General features: G+C 40.5%; 1 protein-coding gene across 5 annotated transcripts in view; it reads left to right on the top strand.

Moving 5' to 3' along the window:
• The window catches only part of larp4b (La ribonucleoprotein 4B), a 48183-nt gene extending 25735 nt beyond the window's left edge, over positions 1-22448 (top strand). For 2 of the 5 annotated variants that reach the window (XM_084008812.1, XM_084008813.1), the window contains exons 5-17: positions 3017-3098; positions 6742-6878; positions 8857-8960; positions 10838-10948; positions 11527-11580; positions 12695-12901; positions 13140-13246; positions 14099-14362; positions 15381-15426; positions 15633-15803; positions 16024-16214; positions 16881-16992; positions 18780-22448. In XM_084008812.1, coding sequence (XP_083864938.1) covers positions 3017-3098; positions 6742-6878; positions 8857-8960; positions 10838-10948; positions 11527-11580; positions 12695-12901; positions 13140-13246; positions 14099-14362; positions 15381-15426; positions 15633-15803; positions 16024-16214; positions 16881-16992; positions 18780-19112 — 1919 coding nt within the window. In that variant the 3' untranslated portion in view covers positions 19113-22448. The remainder of the gene's footprint in view (positions 1-3016; positions 3099-6741; positions 6879-8856; positions 8961-10837; positions 10949-11526; positions 11581-12694; positions 12902-13139; positions 13247-14098; positions 14363-15380; positions 15427-15632; positions 15804-16023; positions 16215-16880; positions 16993-18779) is intronic. The other 3 variants (XM_084008816.1, XM_084008814.1, XM_084008815.1) reach the window with 3 other exon arrangements.
• Positions 22449-23438: the final 990 nt, after the last annotated feature.

The raw sequence follows: 23438 nt of genomic DNA, 5'->3' as shown, positions 1-23438 counted from the left end.
TCACGGCACTAACGTAGCCTATAAAATTATTTGTATATCTTTGTGACTGAGTAGTGGTGCAGCTGCACCCCCACTTCCCACGGATATACACATACAACAGCCTCATGCTGAAAAATAATTGTCGGGTTGAAATTAGGGATGCACGATAATTATCGGACCGATAATTATCGGACCGATAATAGGAATTATGACGTCAACCCGATAAATCCGATACAATTATTAATACCTCCGATAATCCGAAGATAGGATGTTTGTGTTAAAACAGCAGGTGGATTGGGATGAGGGACGTTAGTTTTTTTCTAGGCGCCTCCCGTTTAGCATGTGATGTGGTTACTGTGGTATCACAGGTTTCGGAGGAGGGAGTTAATCCACAAATCGAGCGCTCCCTTCTCATGCCTGGCTGTGACGTAGAGGCTGCGAGCGAGTGGAGGAGGAAGACTAGTAAACAAACACGCATGGCGTCTGTACTGTGGGACTACTTCAAAGTTTCTGAGGAAACTGAATCGCTTGCCATTTGTAACAAATGCAATGCAGAAGTTCCAAGAGGAGGGAAAAAGGCATCGAGCTTTAATACATCCAACCTTAAAAGTCACCTCGCACATCACCATCGCTACGACGGTGTGTTAAAAGCGTATGAAGACGCCGGCGCCGCTAAAGAAGCAGCGAGCCCGTAGTTTAGCGTTTTGATGCACGGGTGAAGTAGCGGTCCTTGTACCTCGGGTCCAATATAGTTGAGAGATAATACAGTGGCTTTTCCTCGATGTCACCAAAACGCGTTTCCACTGCTTTTAACGGGGTTTCCTTTGATGTTTTCACTCCGTGGTCTGTTGGTAACGTTTGTTTTAGCAGTCGCGTCAGCGCTTGAATGGAGGGGATCACATCCGCAGTAGTGGCTGTTGCTTTGCTGATATTTCTGCCTATTACCGTAGTTTACATTTCTGTGTGGATCAGGACCAACAGTTTAATGTAGCAGCACTTGTGTGTGCATATCCCATGCTGCTCAGGGAAAGTTGTCATTGACTGACTGACTCACTTACATATTTATTTGAAAAAAATAAATATTGTCATTTTATTGAAGAGTCAAAACTGTTCTTGGCTTTCTTTTGTTCATAGTAATAATTATCATGTCACTGTGATACATCTGGTTAGGTGTTTGGTAAAAGGCAAAGCTATGCTAAATCTACCTAAGCTTAGTCATTAGTGTTTTTGACCTGAATTTGATCTGAATATACATTCAAAAACGAATAACAATATTATCGGTTATCGGTATCGGTATCGGTCCCGAGGAGCAGAAAGTTATCGATATCGGTATCGGCTTCAAAAAATCAATATCGTGCATCCCTAGTTGAAATCAGGCTCGGGCTCTTAATTACAGTTAATGTGTCGGGTCGGTCCGGGTTCAGACAGAACGGGGTCGGGTCGGGCTTGATTTTCTGGGCCCGAACTAAGCTCTACTTCTCATTAGGTCGGAACCCGAAATACTGCCAAAGTGCAGAAGTCGTGTTCTTCTTTGAGACCAGGTCACTCGGTGCGACTCGCCATTTTTGAAATGGCACGTGTACTAATTATAAGCTTTGAGCAGATACATGTGACTGATGAGCTGGTAATTGATCATGGATCAGCTGACAACCGTACAATTTGGATAATCGGTTGGTGCATCTCTAATTCTTCTGTGTATATGTGGCTGCTAGTGTAAAAATATGAAATCAAATATAACATTTTTATTCACGTGAGAAAGCTTTCACGGTTTAAAATTTTGTTTTCGTGAATCTAAAAATGCAACTTTTAGTTGTCAGCGTTCTCTTGGCTGAGACGATCGTATCGACGTGTTCTGGTTGGACGGTGAATTAAATAACCAGTTACGGAGTTCTGAAGTTCTTATTGAGTGATGCTGGCAATATTTTTTTATTAGTGATTTGAATAAATGTGCATCATGTTGCTAAGAGACATGCTCTGCCTCAAGTAGCAGAATATATTGACGGGAGGCATTACAGACTACTTAAGAGCTATTTGTTTTGATGTTTTATTTATTGCAGCATTAAAGTTTAATCGACCAGTGCCAGACACTATCCGTGACAAAACGTTTATCTCTAAATACCCTCTACCTGAAAGCAGTGCCAACATCTAAACTAAAGTGCATGCCATCTGCCATTGTTTACTGCGGTCCCACCCCACCCAATGATGAGTTGCAGATTAACCTGAGCTCCAGTTGTTCTTATGGAGGCTGGGAAAAGAATAAAGGCACATTCAAATGTGGATGTGAGCAGTTCTCTTAGCAGTTTTCTAAATTTTGTGATACAAACGAGTAAAAGTTGAGCTTTTGTTTATATATCTTTTTTTTTCACGCTACTCCCTCCTCACTATTGATGGAGTTCTATATAGAGCGCTATAGAGAGCTGTTCAATTTAAAAAAAAAAAGTGAAAGGTAAGAATTAAAGGAGCGCTGTACGATGCTGCTGTCAATGTGGATGCAGCTAGTAGTATTTTCTCAAATTAATTAATTCAAAGTACTTTGTGACTGTGTTAGGATGCCCTGCTCACAATAACTGCACTGCTCGAGATGAATTGTGGGATACTTGGAGTCCACTATATAGGCGATGATAACGCCCACTCAACATTCTGACAGCACTACAACATGGCAAACTCACTTTGTAAGGAGTAGTGTGTGATATTGGACACAGCCAATCTGTATTTCTGTTTAAAGTCTTGGACTGAATTAATTTTCATTCAACTTTCATCTGATTCATTATTTTTGCGGAAGAGCAGGCAGTTAATGCCGAAGTCATCCTAGTTGAGGTTTTGTTGAACTACAAGCAAGCACGCTACATTTTGTGTATACAAGTCAACCAGTTTTTCTACGTATATTATGTGTCTTTCTCACCCACATCCTGCTTTAAATATACTTCATTACATTCAGCCCTACATCTCACTGTCTTGGAAAATGTTTTGCTCCAAGCATCAGGGATTAGTGAAGGTGCTTTTAAACTTACCAAAACCTCTCCCCCTGCTGTGTCAGCAGGCAGTGATCCCCAGCCAGAGAGTCCACAGGAGGGCCTGAGGGAGCACCTGAAGAAAACCTTGGAGTTCTGTCTTTCTCGGTGAGTTTACCTTCATAATTTGACATGCCGTATTTTTTGACAAGAGTGAGTCGTTTATAAGAACCAAGACACTGAATGGATTCAGGTCCGTTTAATTATAGATTATTAGTTTATTGTGTATTATACGTTTTCATGGCCAATATGACATTTTTTTTAAGAAATTCTCAATGTAGTGGAAGTGTTTTCCCAACAATGTGGCAAGAGGAAAGGAAAAAATATAAAACTTAAAATTATTCAGGATTATATTAAAATGTGCTTTCCATGTCAGCAGAGCCACAAGGGTTACAAACGTTGACATCCTCCCACCTCTGTGGACGTCTGCATTTACTACAATGTGCGATATGGGAAAAAAATCAAATCACAATAATGTTTTTCATATCAGTCATTTTCATTTAGGGCATTTCGCTTTTGTCCAAAGTGACTTTCAATAAGTACAATTGGTCGAAAGAAAGAAACCACAACTTATCGTTGCCGATAAATCGATATATCACAATATTAATCACTTTTTTTTCTTAAAATGTTCGGAATTAATTTCTGTGAAGCTTAAAGGTTCCATTTTACCCCTAAGTGAGATGTGAAAATATGAGTTTTGGTTTACTTATTATTTATTTTCTCTCTGAAGATACTAACTACTAAGGCAGTTTGTAGCTTTTAATTCGCTGATGTGCACCGCTGCTGCAGTAGTAAACATTAGTATGTGTGCTACCGACTGCTTCCCCTCCGTCCGTTCTGCCCTGTGCTGTGCGCGTCAACCTAACTTATTAAATGTATTAAATAAACATCGTAAATGAGATAAAACTCTAGCACACCAAATCAACAATAGAAGGTATATTTCTTGCCCGTCTTGCACATTTGCATGGCTCTTCAAGCTCAAGCAAAGTTGCTCTGCATCATATGCATCATGTGCCAATGGCGGCCTCACGTGAGCAACAACTAACTTTTGATCTTCTTTGAATCAACGTTCTGAGCTTTTTAAATCCTCCGTTGGTGACTCATTATAAAGTGAGCATGTGGCCACTCCACCCTCTGCATATGTGAACTAGACCATCTACGCAATTACCCAATGAAGTGTATAGAAATGATCAAATTTGTTGTTGTTCTCAAAACTCTGCAATCCTGTAAATGGCCTGAAGTGAAATTCAACTTCCTGAAATTTAAAGAGGTTCTTGAGCTTTGTCTGGATGTATTCATGGCTCACTATTTGTAAAGGAAGCACATTGAGGGGAGGTTTATTTTCAACAAATAGGCTTTTATAAGCAGGACGGGAAAGTTGTAAGGTTTCCTGTTGAAATAATTGTTTTTCTCTTTCCTTTCTTTCTGCTCATTGCAGCTTTTACCAAAATAATATTTCAACATTTTTCCCAATCAGAAATGTGTATTAAATTATAAAATTATAATATAATATCCAAAACATGTAAAATGGCTTAACATAAAGCCTCATATTTTGGGTTATTGGCACTTCCCCTAAATCTGTTTTGCATGGAAATAATTTTAAAAGGTAGGGCAATGCATGCATTTTTGCAGTCTTAAAATGAATTGTGTTTAAAAGTATTTTTTAATCGTTTGTTTTTATATCAATAAGAGAGAGAAATGTTTCCCGGGGGAAATATCAGTTCTATGTCTGCGGCCAGATGCGGCCACTGATAATTGACGTCATTGATTAGAGAAATATGTTGATCAGTGTATTGTGGGACTACGCATCAAGTGATCAAGTCTCTCTCTCTGGGCGTCAGGTGTGGTCGGAATGAAAGCTTTATTTTATACCATTGAATGGTTCTGTGGTGGTGGTTATAGCTGCTGGTTTGGATGAGATCAAGGCCTCGGGAACTTAACATTTTCTTTTTTTTTTTCCCTCTTTTTTTTCCTGTTAATCATTTCTAAACAAGTCACCAAATATAGTTTACTGTACTGCTAGCTTCTCCAAAACTACAAAAACCACCAACAACACAACAGTGACACTGACCAGACATAAAGAGGAGACAAAAGCTTGGAGGGCAGGGGAACCAGAAGTGGGTTATGGAGAAATAAATCTGAACACCTACATAATATTTCCTTCGTGAAAAACACTTGGCTCTCAGTTGTAGCGCTGTCACAATAACTGCAATGTTTCAGTACTATTGACAAGCCAACCACAGGATTGGAGTCACTGTCACATTTTATCCTGCTATCCAATCACAATGGAGGAGGGCAGAGCAAATCCCACAAAGACCAACTGTCACATCCTGCTGAACAATAACCATCGAGTGGAAATAAATTCACGGAGGAGACGGGAGGGTTCATATTCTGTCTGGCTTCAGCCTTCCCTTCCCAAAGCAAATCCTCTACCCTGTGCTCTCATTTTTACTGTGACGATATCTCTTATCTTACCAACCGGACTCAAGTGTCTCATCTGAGAAAAACGCTCTGTCTCATTGCCCTTCTTGTCCTGCATTTAATTATTTTTTTCACATGACCAAATTACATGTAAACTCAATGCACAGATGCGACCTTTCACATATAGCACAATGAGATTTCTGCGGCGGACACGAATGAGGCGACGTCTTTCATCGCTCGAGTTGAAATATTTCATATCAGCGTTGAGATTCTCATCCTGTCGTCACTCGTCTGAATCAGTGATTGAGGAAAACAGTGTAGCTGGCTGTGGTCTCCCGGCGCAGTACGTTAGTATCTAACGTTTTATACAGAGACTGAACCAAACCAACCGAATACAAACCAGAGACTGTCTAACAAGGTACAGTGTTAGCAGTGTCGGCTCAAAATTCACAACAAAATTAAATGAGAAGTCGTCCAAGGCAGATCCAGAAAAAGTATGTGTTGACATGAAAAGCAAGCACGTGGCCAGTGTCTCGTCTCTTTTAACCAGTCTCTGTAAATGCATAATAAATGCATAATCATGCTTCAGTATATGAATTGTTTAAAAAATGCAAATGTACACATGAAGTACCATGAGCCCTGCTGCCATCGCTGTGTGCCGCTGTCTCTTGCTCAGTCCCATACTCAACATTTATTGAAAGAAGAGAGATGTGTCAATTTCCCAAATTCACATGTTTGAATCAAACGAAATATCCTGTTTCAGTCCATATTTGTTGGCGTAATATTCTGTTGTCAGACCGACAACGGGGCGAATAACGGCGGAATACTCCCGTAAGGAAAAAGCTGTCTAAAGGGGGCTAGAGATTCTGCCTTTAAATACGCCTCAGTGTTTCATATGATGCGTAATAATACATTTTGCTGGGATTTTTAAAACACTGTCAGTCAAAATGACAGAAAAAGAGTCTAATGCAACCTCTGATCACACTGTTGAGCCAGTCATAATGACCGCAGGGGAAATTCCTTCACCACGACAGCACTGTACACTTGCATTAAGTGAAGTTGAATTCAGGAGTTTCACTTGTGGCCAGGAGAGCACAGTTTCAAACTCCCATACTTTGTTAGCTTTCAGGTTTCCTAAACAAAGCTGCTTGACGTTCATTAGCTGTAGAGCACACTTTCATATGACACCTCTAAAGTGAGGACACAGTGATGTTGGTAATCAGAGGTGCTTCATGTCAGCTTCATGTGTGTAAATAAAGGTTCGATTTAAACACAGTTGTCAGGTTTATCATGTGAGCTTACCAAGCTGGGCCTCTTTTCTTTCTATCAGGGAGAACCTGGCCAGTGACATGTACCTCATCTCTCAGATGGACAGTGACCAGTATGTGCCAATTGTGACGGTGGCCAACCTGGACCACGTCAAGAAGCTCAGCACTGACATGGAGCTGATCGTGGACATTTTACGATGTGAGTACAACTGTTGGGTTGTTTTTAACTCGCCAACTAGTATCTTGGGAGTGATGCAGGACTTTAACGATGCTTGCTTACCTGCTTGAGGAGGCTGTAAGACGAAGCAAACTTTTTATTAGGGCTGGGGGTAAACCACTTTATTTTTAAAACAATTAATCGGGCGATTATTTTATTGATTGGTCGACTAATTGGACAATTGGTCTAGTGATTATTTTTCTGTTCGATTAATAAAAAACATAATGTATCTCTAATAAAACCTAAAATACCTAAAATTCTTAATAATATAGTTTATTAAAAACACTGTTTTGCACAGCAAAATAAAAAATATAGAATAAAATTATACAAAATAAAAAGGCCGGCCTGTTTATTCTTACAGTCCAACTAAAATCTCTCCTGTACAAAATTACAAAAGATAAAACAATGCAGTGCAAAAACAAACGGTGCCGTACACAGTACAGAAATTCCTGAGTGTTAAAAACAATATAACAGTCCCAACATAGAACCTGATGCAAAATTAAACTGACTCTATCCAAAAGCTTTTAATGTTTTCAATGCTCATAAAAACATTTATTCGTTCATGACCACAGCACACCAGCTTACGTGCAGCGCTGGCCGGGACATTTGCTTGGCTCCGTTAGTTGACACGTTAGCTTCACGATACGTACTATAAGCTGGCTAACATTAGTCTCATGTTATGTTTGACTCGTAAACGACCACAACATGAGTTAGCTCTCTGTGCAGTTTGTTCGTGCCGGGTTAGTAGCGGCTAGAAAGCTGTGTTCTGCAGCCGAAAGCTAGCTACCATTCCAGCCAACGTTAAATGCTAACAAACGTTAACTAACACACAGTTGTCTAGCCGCTATCAGCGCGCTAGCATTAACTGCTAACCAACCAAGCTAGTACTACCGAAGTGCACAGAACTCAAGCTGCTCAACACACTACACAAACGTGAAATTAATTTAGCCAAAGTTGGTACTCCACGAGAGACAAGGGGGTGCCTCGCTTTAGATGCTCCAACATTGCTGTTGTGCTGGTGTGGTATATGCCATTTCCGTTAACGCAAAGACTACAAATAACGACGCCTTTGCGTTTGGGACTAAATTTAAAGTATTCCCATACTTTTGATGACCGAGGGTGAGCTGTTTTTGTTTTGGGGCTTTTTGCAGGGCTTTGTTGGCAATCCTGTGAGGGAGTTTCAGTCTCCATTCTGCAAAGTGCGATTGTGAACTGTTTGTTTTGCTTGACGATGTGTCGACGACAAAATATGATCAAGGATATTTTGAAGTCAGTACAGGCGTGCCTTTTATCAGCGGGGTTGATTTCCCAGGAGAGGGTGTTAAAGTGCATTCACCTGCTTGTGTTTAATTTATACACACAATTCATTTCCTACTTAAATTAATCCTCTCCAACTCTTTATAGCTCGGTGTCGAGATTAAATCTATGAAATTGGATGACAGACTCAATCAACTTTGTGCTACCATTCATGCATTAGTATTTAATATTTGATTGTTTGAAATTGTTGTCACTATCGCGCTACAAATGCAATCAGCTACTAAGATTACTTTAAAGCTGTAAAGTTGACCATGAATTATGAAGCTAATTTTGTTAACGACTTCACACCAGAAGCCAGATGGATCCAGATCCAGTATGGTTGCCTCTCTGCTGCTGAGTTTGTCAGATCCACCTGCGCACCTTCTGTAGCCCGAATATGGTCACTTGTGTTCACAGGTTGCAAAAATCAACCAAAATCCAAGTTTGCGACATCCAAAATGCCAAACTGGAAGCTTCAAACCCACATTATGTCCACTTCTGGTGTTCAGTATATGGGGCTAGAGCTTTTTTGATGAAATGCTGCGATGAAGCGCTCCTCTGCCAGAAATGAATGCCTTGTGATTGTGACATAGACCCTTAAGGGTTAAAATATATATTCGTAATAAAATCTGCGAATGCCTGATTCTGACGTTGTAATTTCCAGCTCTGCCATTGGTCCAAGTGGATGAGAAGGGGGAGAAGGTGCGACCCAATCAGAACCGCTGCATCGTGATCCTCCGAGAGGTTCCTGAGAGCACGCCTATAGAGGTCAGTGGATGTTTCATGGTGCCCTCATTGTTTTAAAGGTACATTCGTCACTGATTGGATTCTCTTCAGCAAACAGTCAAGGATTCATTCATCAACATGAAATAGACTCTGCTCATGTCCCAAATACAAGCTTTTCCTGCAGAGAGAATAGCAAGGCTTCCACCTTCATCAAATTTCATCCCTCCTCCAGCTCCTGACAAAACTATAGGCGTTTTACACCGATTCCGCTGTAATCACGGAAAGGCGAGCCCTCGATATGCCGCGTTCGCACTTATAAAGAACTTTGGTGTCTCCTTTTACAGAAGCATCCTGGCTTTGTGAAACCGGAGAGGTCATGACGTGTAATTCAATAGTGCCGATGGGCGTCGGAATTAGGATTAGCTCGAGCCACAAAAACATCAACAGAAAGGTGAACTTTTGCCCGTCTTGCATATTTACACGACTTTGCAACCGCAAGTGAAGTTGCTGTGCAACATATACATGTTGCTGCATACAATGGTGGCCTCGTTCGAGCAACTTCTGGCTTTTTAACTTCTGTGATCAACTTTCTGAGCTTGTTAAATCCCCTGGTGACGTATTGCACATGTAGCACGTCTTCAAAACGTCACCGCCTGTTCCGGCTTCCCGGCTCGCTACATACATAAAGAGGTTTGACCTTTGTGACGATCGTCTGACACCCTATTCTGTCTCTGTATGAAAAGACGTTTAAAAGGGACTTATGATGTGTCATCAACAACCAAAACAATATTTTGAAAAATAAAGTGGAATTGCGAATGCATAATTGGTGTAGTTAATATCAGTACCTGGCACAATCCTGGGTCTTGTTGATGCAGAACACCATCTGTATAATAGAATCGGTTGAATAAACCATGACGGCAGGGTGGTGGGGTGTGGAGGGATCCGGTCCTGCATTCATCCATCCAATTTAAATGTCTCACCTGTTCTCTGCAACTGGTCAGGATTTTAATATGGAGATTAGGCTTGGGCGGTACCACGGTGTACCAGTGCATTTAGAAATCTCAATGGTATGATTTTTAGTACTGTCATCATGAACACAGACTCTGCTATTTCCATGGTGCTGTGAGGTGTTGTAGTGACCAACACACGCCACCAGAGGTCGTTTCTACAGTGTCACAGGAGGATGGAACCAAACACACACACACACACACACACACACACACACACACAGAATGGGAAGTAGTACCCCTACTATGGACAATATATGTAATACTTCTTGGCAGTTTATGTAGCATTTTATCATTGTTAGCTGTACATAATATTGTAATTGTTTTTCTTTGGCTTCAAATTTTCTTTACCTTTCTTGGTTTTACTGTGCTGTCATGAGTCAAATTCCTGTGTTCAATGCACTTTTGGGGAAGAAAGGGATTCTGAGTTCAAAATCAAAGGCAGAAATCTGTTATTTTTGTTGTTTTTATTGAATTAATTTGTTGTGCATCAACAGCATTACAGGCACATAAAATATTCAGAGCCCTCTAAATTATTTACAGCAGGAGTCAGACATGATAATTGGCCTTAAAGCTAGAGCTGCCCAGACTACATCATCATTCTGGTGTTCACTTTCCAGCCTTTTTTGTGTCTTGTGTCATTTTGGTTCCTATATCTTACACAAGCTTTTAATGTTTTAAGATACCATGAATTACATTTGTTAGATCCCCTGCTTTCACACAGAAGGAAAACCTGACACAGGGAATCTAGATGTTGACCTCAACACCAGCAGTTGAGGTCAAACTAATAGCTGAAGACAGTTTTCCTGAATGACTCAACTTTTATTTACTGGAGCATCGCTGTTGTTTCTGTAATGCTTGTTCCAATGTGTCCCAACGAAAATAACTGAATGCAACAACTTTGTTTTGCAGGAGGTGGAAGCTCTTTTTAAAGGGGAAAACTTACCCAAGTTCATAAACTGTGAATTTGCCTACAATGACAACTGGTTCATCACTTTTGAATCGGAAGCAGATGCACAGCAGGTAAGAAAAGAGACCCGATAATGTTTCATTATTTCACTGTTATTCCCTCACCTGTGTTCTTAGATTAGGAGGATGAGTGAAATTAATAGATTAGATCTCAACCACACTTTTTTTTGTTTTACTACTGTTACTGCCTGCTGACATCCAGACCCACCTTCCATGATATTGCTCTGCTAGGTACTAGTCCCATAAGCTAAAAATCAAGTGCTGTTTCATATAATAGGCGATGATAGAAACAAATTATGAGGGGCTAATTAAAGTTGTAAATAAATAAGAAAAACATTCTCTTAAATGTCTCATTTTATGAATACAAATTTATCTATTCTAAGAGATTATAAAGTCACAACTTTTTTTCAAACTCAGTTGAAGTATGAATTTATAAAAAAAAAACACAATGGGGAAAAACCTGAAGATTCTTTGATATTATTAATAATTTACTTTAATTTCTGAAATTCTTTTTTTAAATATTACTCGTGGCTCTATAATAATTAGCTACATTGCTACACATATTCTCCATGTTTTGTTTTCCCATCATTATTATACTGTTAGTAATTTGACACTTGTTCCTCTTGATAAAGGCATATCAGTATCTCCGTGAGGAGGTGAAGACCTTCCAAGGGAAGCCTATTAAGGTAAGTTACATTTCTTCACTGTTCTTTTGATGCTTTTGTCCAAAAAGTGTTGAGATTACTGTCGTTAAATACTGACCCAATACTGACCCAACAACCTTTATATATAGATTCAGATATAGATAGTTATAGATCTATCGATAGACCTATCCTACACTTTCTCTGGTGTCAAGGGCACATTTTAATTTTTGTTCCTTTCACAACATTGCCCTGTCTGTCTGTGGGCACTTTTTAAATGCATCCTTATGAAAGAGCAGGTCATCGGCAGCTTATGTGCTTCAAGCCAAATTCAAGCACATTTGTTCTTCCACAAAGTCTTAACTGTTGAAATTTCATTAGAGAAGAAGGACAAAGAGGTCCTTCCTTATGCATAATTAATCAGTGTCACAAAGAAACACGCAGAGGCCTCTCAAAGCACAGATCTTCATTTAAGAGTTTCATTCAAAGGTGACGTGACGTCACACTATTAAGTAGCTGCACTAATGTAGGAAAATCCCCTTAAACCCTACAGAAGATAAACCCTGGCTGGGCAGAGCTGCCTCTCCCTTTCATTTGTATAACGTTTGATTTAATTGCTCTCTAAATGTAATACTTGCTATCTGTACTCAATTATAAATTCTGTTATAGAGCACAAAAGTAACCTCAAAGTCATATACACAATAAAAATGGAACAGCTGTAAGTGTCAATATTATTGTTTGAATTCGCGTCAACACATGAATGAATCTTTGTCAGGCAGTCTAAACGTTAAACTCTGTTCCCTCTCCTGGATTATCAGGGCGGTAAACCAATCTGCCTGTGAGCTCACCTGCTTCAGCCGCTGACAGACGAGCAGAGACGTTTATGATGACGGAGTCTGTGTTTGGATAATAGAACGATTATGCGCTCAGAAACCCAACAACAAATGACATTTACACAAGCACCATTACACTGAAACTATTTGTACTAATGTGAACTACTTTGGACAGACGCTAGGCCGACCCTAATCAAGCAATCATTAAACGACTTAGCAGCGTTACCTACCCATCAGGATCTAATCTAACTCACACGCATTAATATGCTGATGATACGCTGCTGCTGATTTCCGCCCTGTTCTGACTCACTCACTCTCTCTACCAGGCGAGGATAAAGGCGAAGGCAATCGCTATCAACACTTTTATGCCAAAGAACGGTTACCGGCCGGTGGAGGTGAACCCGTACGCCCAGCAGCGCTACACGTCCTACTACCTCCCGCCGGTCTACAGCCCCCAGCAGCAGTTCCCCTTGTACAGCCTCATCACGCCGCAGGCCTGGTCAGCCACACACAGCTTCATCGACCCCACGCTGGTAAGACACGCTGCTAGATTGGAATCTACAAACACTGACAACGTGTCCATTTACATTTCACATCCAGTTTGACCTGCATTTGAGTCGACATGCGCTTGGATAAGTGGTGACGCTATACATCAATGTAGATTTCATGGCATCGTATTAAGTATACATTGAAACAATTTAACTGACGCTGTCCTTTTTTCAGCTGCTTACTTTTAGTTATAGCTGATGAATCTTGTTTTCTGCTCGTCAGGTTGCACCATTTCACAACAACCAGTTCATCAATGGATTTACCACATCACACAGTTTCAAACCAGCAACGTCCCCCCTCACCGTCAGACACTTTTCACCCAGGAACAGGTTTGTCTTTGTGGCTTCTCGTTCACTAACGAAGGAAAAATCCAGGAAAACGAGCAAGTCCTGCTAATAGAAAAATGTTGTGTTACGTTGAAAACCTGGACTCACTTAAATGTTACTTTTTATTTGAATTTTCCAGTGAAAGCAATCAGTCATTGTGTTTTGAATCTGTCTTATAATGAATTTGAGTTTATATGATATGACTTAAAAATTCCCAAAGTCCTGATTGTGGTTTAATGTCTTATAGATATTATTGTACATTTAAAAAACAAACAGAAAGCGGGTGAGGTAGAGTAAGGCAATATCTGAATGTAAACTGGTTAGATAGGGCATACATTGTGTACTTTGTCAAGGTCTGATATATGGAATCAGGAAGTGCTACCCATATGAGTATTGATGGTCCAAAAAGAAAGAAAAGTTTACATTATTATGTAATTTAGGTCAAATATTGACCCTTAATCATCAGTGGAAGTTTTTCAATGGCGATAGTGTGACAGTCCTGTAAGCCAGTCTTGTAAACTTGGTCTGGTAGCAGATTTCCTGAATTTGAATGCGGTGTATTTTGCTTGTTCCTTTAAAATTTACAGGAAAGAAAAAGACACAACGTTTGGGGCACACAAACATCTGTTACATGTGAAAGCATATCCAAAACGTGGATATCACAGGCAACTTAATAGTGTTCCCTTTCTTCCACATTTATTATGTCAGGAAGCTCAAACTTGGTTTTAATGTGATATTTTGTCTTCCTTCCAATTAAATCACAACAAACAAAGTCTATAATGTAGCTTGTTGCTGATTGCTGCACATTTTCCACACATGACTCTTGGTGACTGAAGTGTTGGTGTTTTCCTGCAGGAATCACAGTAAACCTCACTTGAGGCCGACGATCCCCACAGCAGACCGCAGCGCCGGGCTTCTGGACAACCCGACTCTCTTTCCCAGCTTCCCCAGCGAGAGGCTCAATGGCGTTCGCAGCAGTCCGCCGACACGACTTCCCACCAGCCAGCCCAGAACGAGGTTACCCTCCACCGCCGCCTTCCCCCGCAGGGACACGGTGGGCACGGGGCGAGTGACCGAGCCCACGACCCCGGACTACTCCCTGGGAATCGGCCGAGGAAGGTACGGCTCCGCTCCAACGCAGGAGTACTGCTATGTGCCACTGCACACATACACACAGCTGGGGCTTGATAACGGTGCCCCGCCGTCCTGATGTGTTTAATCTTTTGTGTCCGTAGATATTCTGATCTGATAAAGCAGCTTTAAGAGATACAAGGAATTATAACGCCAGAAAGCTAAACTGTCAGTTCAAACTAAAGCAAGACAAAAATACGGTAAAATGTAAACACAGTACAAAAGATGAAACGATGTAGATACATCAAAACAATGATTCCAATAATAGTTAATTGGATAAAATAGAGCTAACACACCTGTGGTTCAACACTCATGCATGAGGCTGAGAGCTTGTTCACTGTCCTCAGTGCCCGTTTAATATCCATCCATACTTGACTCTTATTAGAGATGCTCAAATCAGCTCTAATGTCATCCAAATCCATGTGTACCGACTGGGATTCATTCTTCTGCTGGAACCTGCGCCGGCATTTCTCTTTCCATCTACTAGTCCCCGTAGGTTGGTTTCCTTTTAGGTCGTTCATGGTGTGGATTTTTCCATGCGTACAGGAATGTCACTGCAACAAATATCGTTGGACATTTAAGCAGCAGAACAAACTAAACGTTCAGTTTGTGATAATTAATATAATAATTAACAAAGTTATGCTGCTGTTCCTCGTTCATAAATGACACAGCGTCTCTTAACTTTCTGCCGAAAAATAAAGTTGTCTGCTGTGGACTGCAGCTCAGCCATCTCTGTTTATTATGTTTATTATTTTATCATGAATTTTATTTCATCCACCTGCAACCCATCAGAATTTATTTTTTTAGCCCAACCCATAGATATAACTACAACCCATGCATCTCAAACACCTGTACAGTTTATAGGATTAATGTCAGATAAAAGAGGAGCAAACACTTATCCTGTAACTCTAAAATAGAGCTCTGCAGGTTTCTTTTATGTGCAAGGTGAAGTCATTGTTTCAGACAGAATGGATGTTTGTAAATTCAGGTGTTCTCTTTCTTAAAGGAAAAATGTTTCTGCTTCTAGGAAAAAGAGGGACGAAAAGTTTACAGTAAGTACATTTTTGTCACCTTCTAATGTAGCTTTGGTTTGAGGGACTAATGGGAAGAAATCAGTTAAAGCAGGATTAAACATGTCCTGTAATCGAACCATGTGTAGTACTGTCTTTGTTAAGACTGTTGGCTTGTAGTGCTGGAGTTTCTTTTCCCTCCTCCTTTTAAGTTTTCTGCTGACTCTGTGTTTGTTGCCGTCGTGTAGAGAGCGACGCCTCTGTCGCCGCCACCTCCTCCCAAACCCCCGTCCCCGAGCTTCGAGCTGGGTCTCTCCAGCTTCCCTCCCCTTCCCGGAGCGTCCGGCCAGCTCAAGACCGACGACGTGTTCGACAACCGACTGGCCAGCAGCGTAGTTGTTGGAAACGCCAAGGAACGGGTACTGAAACTGAGCTAACACTATGTCTACATTCTAGGTTCAGTCTTAAGTTTCTGCATCTTAGTTCAGGAAAGTTCAGGGGGTAAAAGCATCAAGCAGTGTCAAGAACGTAGATTTATCAAACACTCCTACAATATTCAGTCAGAATAGAAAGGAACACTGATACTAATACTACTGCTTCACTTTAAACCTCTTCCTGTTTGTGTTGTTTTCATTGCAGAATGTAAGTTCTGAATCCAGTACTGGAGGAGTTCTGTCTCCTGCGGGCCCTAAAGAGCCACTTCAGTCCTCCTCCTCCCCGATGCCCACGAGCTTCCAGCCCTCGCCCACCACCCCGACCCCAGCATCGGCCTCGACCCTGACCCCAACCGCTGGCCCGCCACACACTCCCGCTCCCTCCCTCCCAGCAGCGTAAGAACCACACTGACGGTGTTGAATCTGAAGGGTAGCGCAGGGTCTGTAGATTTATAGTCAGAGGGCAGCAGGTGAGGTTTATATGAATACATCATATCTAGAACAATAATGTTACGCATCATTACTGTGTTACTACAGTGGCACATTTTGTTTTAGGAACACGCTAGGCACATCCACAGCCAGTGAAGCATAAATGCAATCCTGCAAACATTGTCAACAACAAAACTGTTGTGAAACCAGCAGGAGGAGAACTCCTTAACATTAGCTGTTAAAAGCCGGGAAGCAGCTCAGTCCTGCATGGAGCTCATGCTGACAGGAGGTGCCATTGATTTACATTATGAATCATTCAGGCGCTATTCAGTAAAAATGAGTACTGGGCGCGTGTTCAAATGCAATCTTGTATCTTTTAGTTTTATACTTTAATTCTTTACAAGTGCATAAAGAATCCTGTAACGTCACTATAATTGAATTTGCATCGACTTCTAACTTAAGAAATATACTTTTCTCCCTTTTAGATTGTTGCCATGTTAAGAATGCAGCTTTTCTCCTCCATTTTAACTCTGAAAGACACACTTCCTGAGTGCTGTTGAGTCAGTCCGGCTGTTGTGTTTCACTTCTCTCTCACCATCCATTTAATTGGCTTCCTTGTTTTGTTTATTTCAGAGAGGTGAAGGTGACGGAGGTGAAGCCGAAGGAGGTGCTGTTGTCTGTGGAGCGAGTTCCCGGCACTCTGTCCACTGCAAGCAAATCAGTACAAGTCAACGGTGCTGCTACAGTCAGTATTGATTACTTCTTTACCCCCAACCCTCTTCTGTCATCTGTCCTTTTAACGCTAACCCCGTCTGTGGTTACAAAAAGAAGACTGACACTGCAGACTTGTGTAGGTGTGAACAGAAATCCCCAAAGGGCCTGTAAAGACGAGGAGAAATGTAACATAGGATACATTAAATTCAATATTGTCTACTCAGGGTTCGATGAATGTCAGGTTGAACCTCTGAATCTCTGAAGATGTTGACATAACAGGTTTTGTATCGTCACTGCCATGTTTTTAGTCTAGTGGCAGAAGGTGATGTCGTCAAATACGGCAAACTAAAACAAAGCTATATTTTCATTTTTAAGTAAAATGTGTCTTAATGTAGCTTTAGTTGCATCATCCAACATGAAGATGTTTATTTCACTGGATTAGCCAAGAACAATGTACTTAAACATGGTAAAGATGGTCGTGTAACAAGAAGCCTCATTTTTTTTTATCAGAAAAAGTTGACCTTCTTTTGACAAATGTACTTATTGTAAGTCGCTTTGGACAAAAGCGTCTGCTAAATGACCTAAATGTACATTCCAGTACTTGCCGATACTGAACACTGATATAAGTACTTAATAACACTGATACCATTCTAACAATAACTTTGAAAACATGTTTTATTTTCATCAGATCATCAGATGATCCATCCTTTCTGACTGTAGTAAATCAAAAATACAACATGATGCTGTGGTTACATTGTAACATTGAGCTTTGTGTTTTCCTGATGCAAACAGAGCCGTCAGGATGTTAATAATTAACCATTTCACTGTGCTGTCAGTTAAACACCTAAAAGAAATATTAAAAATTAAAAAAAAAATTAAGACTTAGAGGAGCATCTGGTTACTTAAAGGACAATAGCCCTTTTCCACCAGTCAGTCCACCTTAAGTATTCTAGAGTTGTTCAACTTCGGGTCAAACCTCCTTCACTTTAATTGTCGGCTCGCTGCCAACAAGCCGGATCTTAGATTATCTCTCCTCATGGATCTTTATCAGTTGTAGCATTTATTCACCAACAAATGAATGTTACCCACAATGCACTGCTCCATTCACTCTGTAATGCTACTGCTGACTTCATACTAATGTTAGATCAGGCTGCAGTACATCAGTGAAACCAGACAGATTCTATCAGCAGACACACAGCTGACAACTTCCTGCTAAATGAACTGATGTGGTGGAGACTCACTAGACGTCTGTGCAGCTTCATACTGCAGCTGCTGATAAATGATGATTCAGCATGTTTGTTCATCAGGTCATTGTTGCAGCTTTTAAGGCTCAGCTGATGCAAGGTTAAAGTCACGTTGCTGCAGTGATGTCAGGTGCGGTTTTATTGGAGTAAAACTTCACTCGCTGTGAAGTGCAGATACTTCTGTAGGAAGTGAACCAGCTGTCATGATTAGTAGCATCAGTCGGCTTGTTTCTTTATTTTAAAAGATTACACATCTTTTGAAAGTAGTTGCAACAAAATACAAATTTAAATCTTATTAATATTTCACAACTGTAGATTCGAAGAAATCGCAATAATCAATTATTTTGTTGAATCATATCAGCGCTTAAATGAAAGTGTGCTCTCGAGTGTGCATAGATTCTTATATCTAAAAACAAATAAAACAGTAATGTCATCATATCTCCTAAACTATGGTGGAAATATAAATGATGTTATGAATAGTCGTACTGGCATTAACAGAAGAAAATGCATTGACAGTGTCGATGTGCAGATGCAGAATATTTTCTGACAAATTTTCTGAAATATTTCCTGCCAGGAGCTGAGGAAGCCCTCCTACGCCGAGATCTGCCAGCGGGTGAAGGACGCCCCGACATCACAACAACCACAGACCCCCAAGGATGCAAAGCCAGCCTGCGCTGCCCCCGCAGGTGAGGAGAGAAAGTGCCCTGACGCCGCCACCCCTGCAGGGGAGACCAAGGCCAGAGAGACATATCCACCCTCCTCCAAACCCGGCTCGGCAGCCGTCACCCAGGGCAGACCCCCGAGGGAGGCCAGAAGGCCGGCTGGGCGGTGGGCCTCCCCGCCTCCACATCCAGGGAAAACCCCCAGCAAAGATCCCCATCACACCCCGCCCAAGTCCCCGCAGTAGGGTGACTACCTGTCCCACACACTCCACAGATGCGTTTAAAAAAAGGAAATATAAGTCAGGGCTACTCAATACTTATATCCCAGAATCACCAGTCACAAACAAGAATAGAGGACGCCTTCTTTTCTGGATCAGGGCTTGCAGACAAAAAGCACTTTACTGTGCATGTAGAGCACCGTTTCATTCTTTTTATTCTATTTATTTGTGTTTTTGTTTTTTTTAATTTCAGTTTTATTTCTCCTCTTTCTCTTTTTTTGCATTACGTAGTTGTGTCAGCCTGTAAATTGGCACAGACAACACTGCAATTTATAAATTCTGTCCGAATGGCCTTGGGGGGATTAAATTAGTCAGCAGGGCATTGTTGGGAAAGAGTGCATACAACAGACTCCACCTCATTTGGTTCTCATAGTGAGGGGTTTGTTTGCATGTTGAGTGGCACTGTTGTGCAACATTATGTAGCTTCATTAAGGGTCATAATCAGCAGATGTGGTTTTAATACATTCATATGCAAGAACATCTAAATGTCACCGCAACAAAACTCTGATCCTTTTGGTGTAAATCACATCAAGCTGATTTTTTTTTTTTTTTTTTTTTTTTTTTCAGATTTATTTACACTAGATTTCTTTTTTATCCGTTGTTTTTTTTCCTCCAGCAGTTCAGCTTTGTGAATCGGTACAGTTACTTCTGGTGTCGCCTCAGCTATTTCTTCCTCACACCATTTTCTCTGTAAAGAATCACCTTCCTCTGCTGTTGTTTTCACTGTTTGCTAACATTGCTAACTAGCTAGCCATGTCGCATCGCTTGGATCTAACAGCTGTGACGTGACACCAGTGCTGTTTTCTTTTTGTTTTGTTTTTGTGGCGCCAGACAAGAAGGGCATGTGGACATCTGCAACCAAAACTTTTCGCTTGAAAACGAGTTGGGCATCGAGGCAGAATGTGTGCGTTGATGTCTCAAAGTCAGAGTCGGGCATTGTGTTTTTGGGAAAAGCTGAGAAGGCTTTCACAGCTCTCGTCTCCTGTCGTTTCCTATTTAAAAACTGTGGAATAAAACTATCAGCAGGCACATACTGTCAAAGGAAAAGGCAGGGCGGGTTTTTAGACTTTGCATCCAGTTGTGACGATGAGCGGCTGCTCCTCGTCTGAAGCGGTTCGGTTCACATTGGAGGTGAGGAAACTCTCGCTACCATTCAGATGTTAACCACTGACAGGCGATAACTGTCATAAGCAGGAGGCGTTCTTGTCTGGCCAGCTGAGACGGCGTGACAAAAAGCGTTGCGTTTCCTGCCCGCGATGCACCAACAGGAGCACGAGTTCATAGTTTTGGTGCCGGGAGGTGACAGCGGGATGTCCGTCTACTAGATATGGTGCTGGACGTCGAACCCTGGAGCCTGTTACTCGTCTGATGTTCTATGTTGAAAATACAAAGCTTCATTTGCACGGTTTTCTCAGAATCGCAGGCAATTGCATTATTAGATTATCGTACCCGACATGAAAAAAGGGAATTGATCCTGAAAGTCGAAGGGAGAGATGAGGGGGTCCACATTCAGTTTTGCAGATTGTTGACCCAATCGCTGAAGCCTTTCTGTTTGTTGTTGTTGTGCCTTGCGGATGCCTGTTGAACACAACAGTGAAGGATGGACGTTTGTGCAGCGTCACATGACTTGCGTTTTTGACGGCTCATTGCAGATGCTAATTTAAAATTTTCCCTGAAGGAGTGCGGTGGTTTGGATTTTTGGTTCTGTATCAGTGATGATTTTCATTCAAAGAGTGCTATAGAAGGTGAGAGGGTTGAATAGACGTTGAGTTTTGTTTTTTACTAAAGTGGAAATTGATGAAGGTAAATGATGAGGTTTTTTTTGGAATGTAGTTTTCCTTGTTGGAGTTTGAAAGGGATTTTGTTGGGACTCGTGTGAATAGTGTTGAACCAAACATCCTTTGAATATGTAAACATTTCACAGAGCAGATGGGTTTACAGCTGCAATGCGATCAGCGAAATCTGAAACGGATGTGTCAAATCCACCCTCGGAGGTGAAGATGTTCCCTCAGCGTCGAGTCTCTACCACTCTGGTTGTTTGTTCGTTCTTCTGTCAGCATGCTCCCTCGTCACTTACATGGAGTTGGACTTTGCACACCTTAATTTACCCCGAGTTATATCTGGAATACGATTGGAAAAGATCGACCAAAGCACACCGCCCTTCTTACTGCTTCACTCCTGCGCTCTTGGGATAAATTGCACCTGTCAGCAGTTCAATTTAAAGCTAAGCATGTAAAAGGAAAACAACCTTTCACATCCTCTTCTCCCTTTTAGCCTGCGGCATGTGCTTCAGAGTGGCAACGCCAACACTAGCAACCACACAAATTCAGGCTCAGTGGGACTTAATCAAGTGGCATTTTGGACAACAGCGGTTTGCCGGGGAGCCGGTGAGACGTTCTCATTCCTTCGTCAGAGTGAAGTAGCAAGAATTCAGATGCAGGGAGGAAACTTCAAGCTTTGGTTGGGAGGTCTGTCTACTGTAGCAGCCACTTTGGCAGATAACCAACAAGGTCTTGGGTGTTTAACTGTGTTCTAAAAATGTCATTGGCTGGCAAAATGATGAAAATGGTTGGTGTACATCATGGTTGGAATGACAGTCGATGATAAAACTGCAATTACAACATGTCGGTCTTTTGAGTGATGTTACAGAAGTGGGTTTGCCTTCCTGACCATCAGTCAAGTCCTCTGGTTTAATCTTTTTTGAAAGTTGTCACCTCAGATGCAAGACGCCCTTAAAAACCTGTACTATACTCAATAATCTCTTTTTGGAGGGAAACCTACACGACGTGGGACCTCACAAGTCTTGCCAAAGTCTTCCTGCAACAAGAAGCATTCTGGGTAATCCCACTAAGAGAAAACGGCCCAACTGGAGAGGGAGAAGCTTCATTAAAATTACATTTAAAAAAGCCTTTATTCCTGCTCATAGTTGCTTTGGATTTGGACACAAAATGTAGGGTTTTTTCACACACACAAAAAAGGATGTGTGTGTATGTGTATACATACACATATACACATACATACATACACACACACACACACACACACGCATTTTTTTTGAAGGACTGAGTTGCACTTGGATGGGTTGATTTTGTTTTGTTTCTCATTGGTGGAAATGGTGAAAGAGATGAAACTGCACCATATCCACTTATTTATAAACCAATGCTGTTTATTATTCCATGAGAAATATATCTTTTAAGTTTTCTTTTTAGGGAGAAGAAAATAAATAGAGATGCATCAAGGTCTCTCTCTCGCTATCTCTCTATATGTATGTGTGTGTGTGGGTGTGTGTGTGTGTGTATGTGTGTGTGTCTGTGTGTGTGTGTATATATGTATGTATATATATATAAACATACATATATATATATATATATGTATGTGTGTGTATATATATATATATATATGTTTATATATATATATATATATATTTGTATATGTATATATATGTTTATATATATTTATATATATATATGTATATATATATATATATATATATATATATATGTTTATATATATGTTTATATATATGTATATTTGTATATGTATATATATGTATATATGTTTATATATATATATATATATATGTTTATATATATATGTATATATGTTTATATATATATATATATGTTTTTATATATGTATATATGTATATATATATATATATATATATATATATATATATATATACATACATACACACACACACACACAGGCACACACATGTATGTATGAATGTGTATACACACATACGCAAAATGTAAAATAAAAAATCCATCCAGTGTTTGAGAAACTTGAATTTTATTTAAACTTGAAAAAATGACTTTGCCTTAACTTTTATACAAGACAAGCATAGAGTTTACTTCTTTTCCAAAAAAAAAAAAAAATCCCCAAAATGTCAACGAAACGTGACACGTGGAAAATATTCTCCCCCGACGTCACAAGTCTTACTGAGAGAGCGTACAAATCTAGCAGTGGTTTCTTTTTTGCCCTTTTTGTTTGTTTGTTTGTTTGTAAAATGTATGGAAAAATAATCATTTTGATTTTCTTGTAGTTTCAGGTTGTTTTTTGGGGGGAGGGGGGGCGTAAACCTTGTAAATGCAAAACTAGTCAATACTGTATTAAATTTGTGCACTTTGAAGTGTGTGCTTTGCTTGTACAGTTGTAAATACTCAGAAAATATAAGAGGTACCTTAAAATGATATAAAAAAAAATATATTGATCTTGTTGAACTATTAATGTTGCTATCGAGCTGGATGTAGGATATAAAAAAACAAAAAAACGTAATGTTGTGCTTTT

This window comes from Eutrigla gurnardus, assembly GCF_963514095.1.
Source record: "Eutrigla gurnardus genome assembly, chromosome: 4".
NCBI classification, from domain to species: domain Eukaryota; kingdom Metazoa; phylum Chordata; class Actinopteri; order Perciformes; family Triglidae; genus Eutrigla; species Eutrigla gurnardus.
Note: the sequence above shows the minus strand (reverse complement) of the source record. Positions and strands in the feature narration are given on the sequence as shown.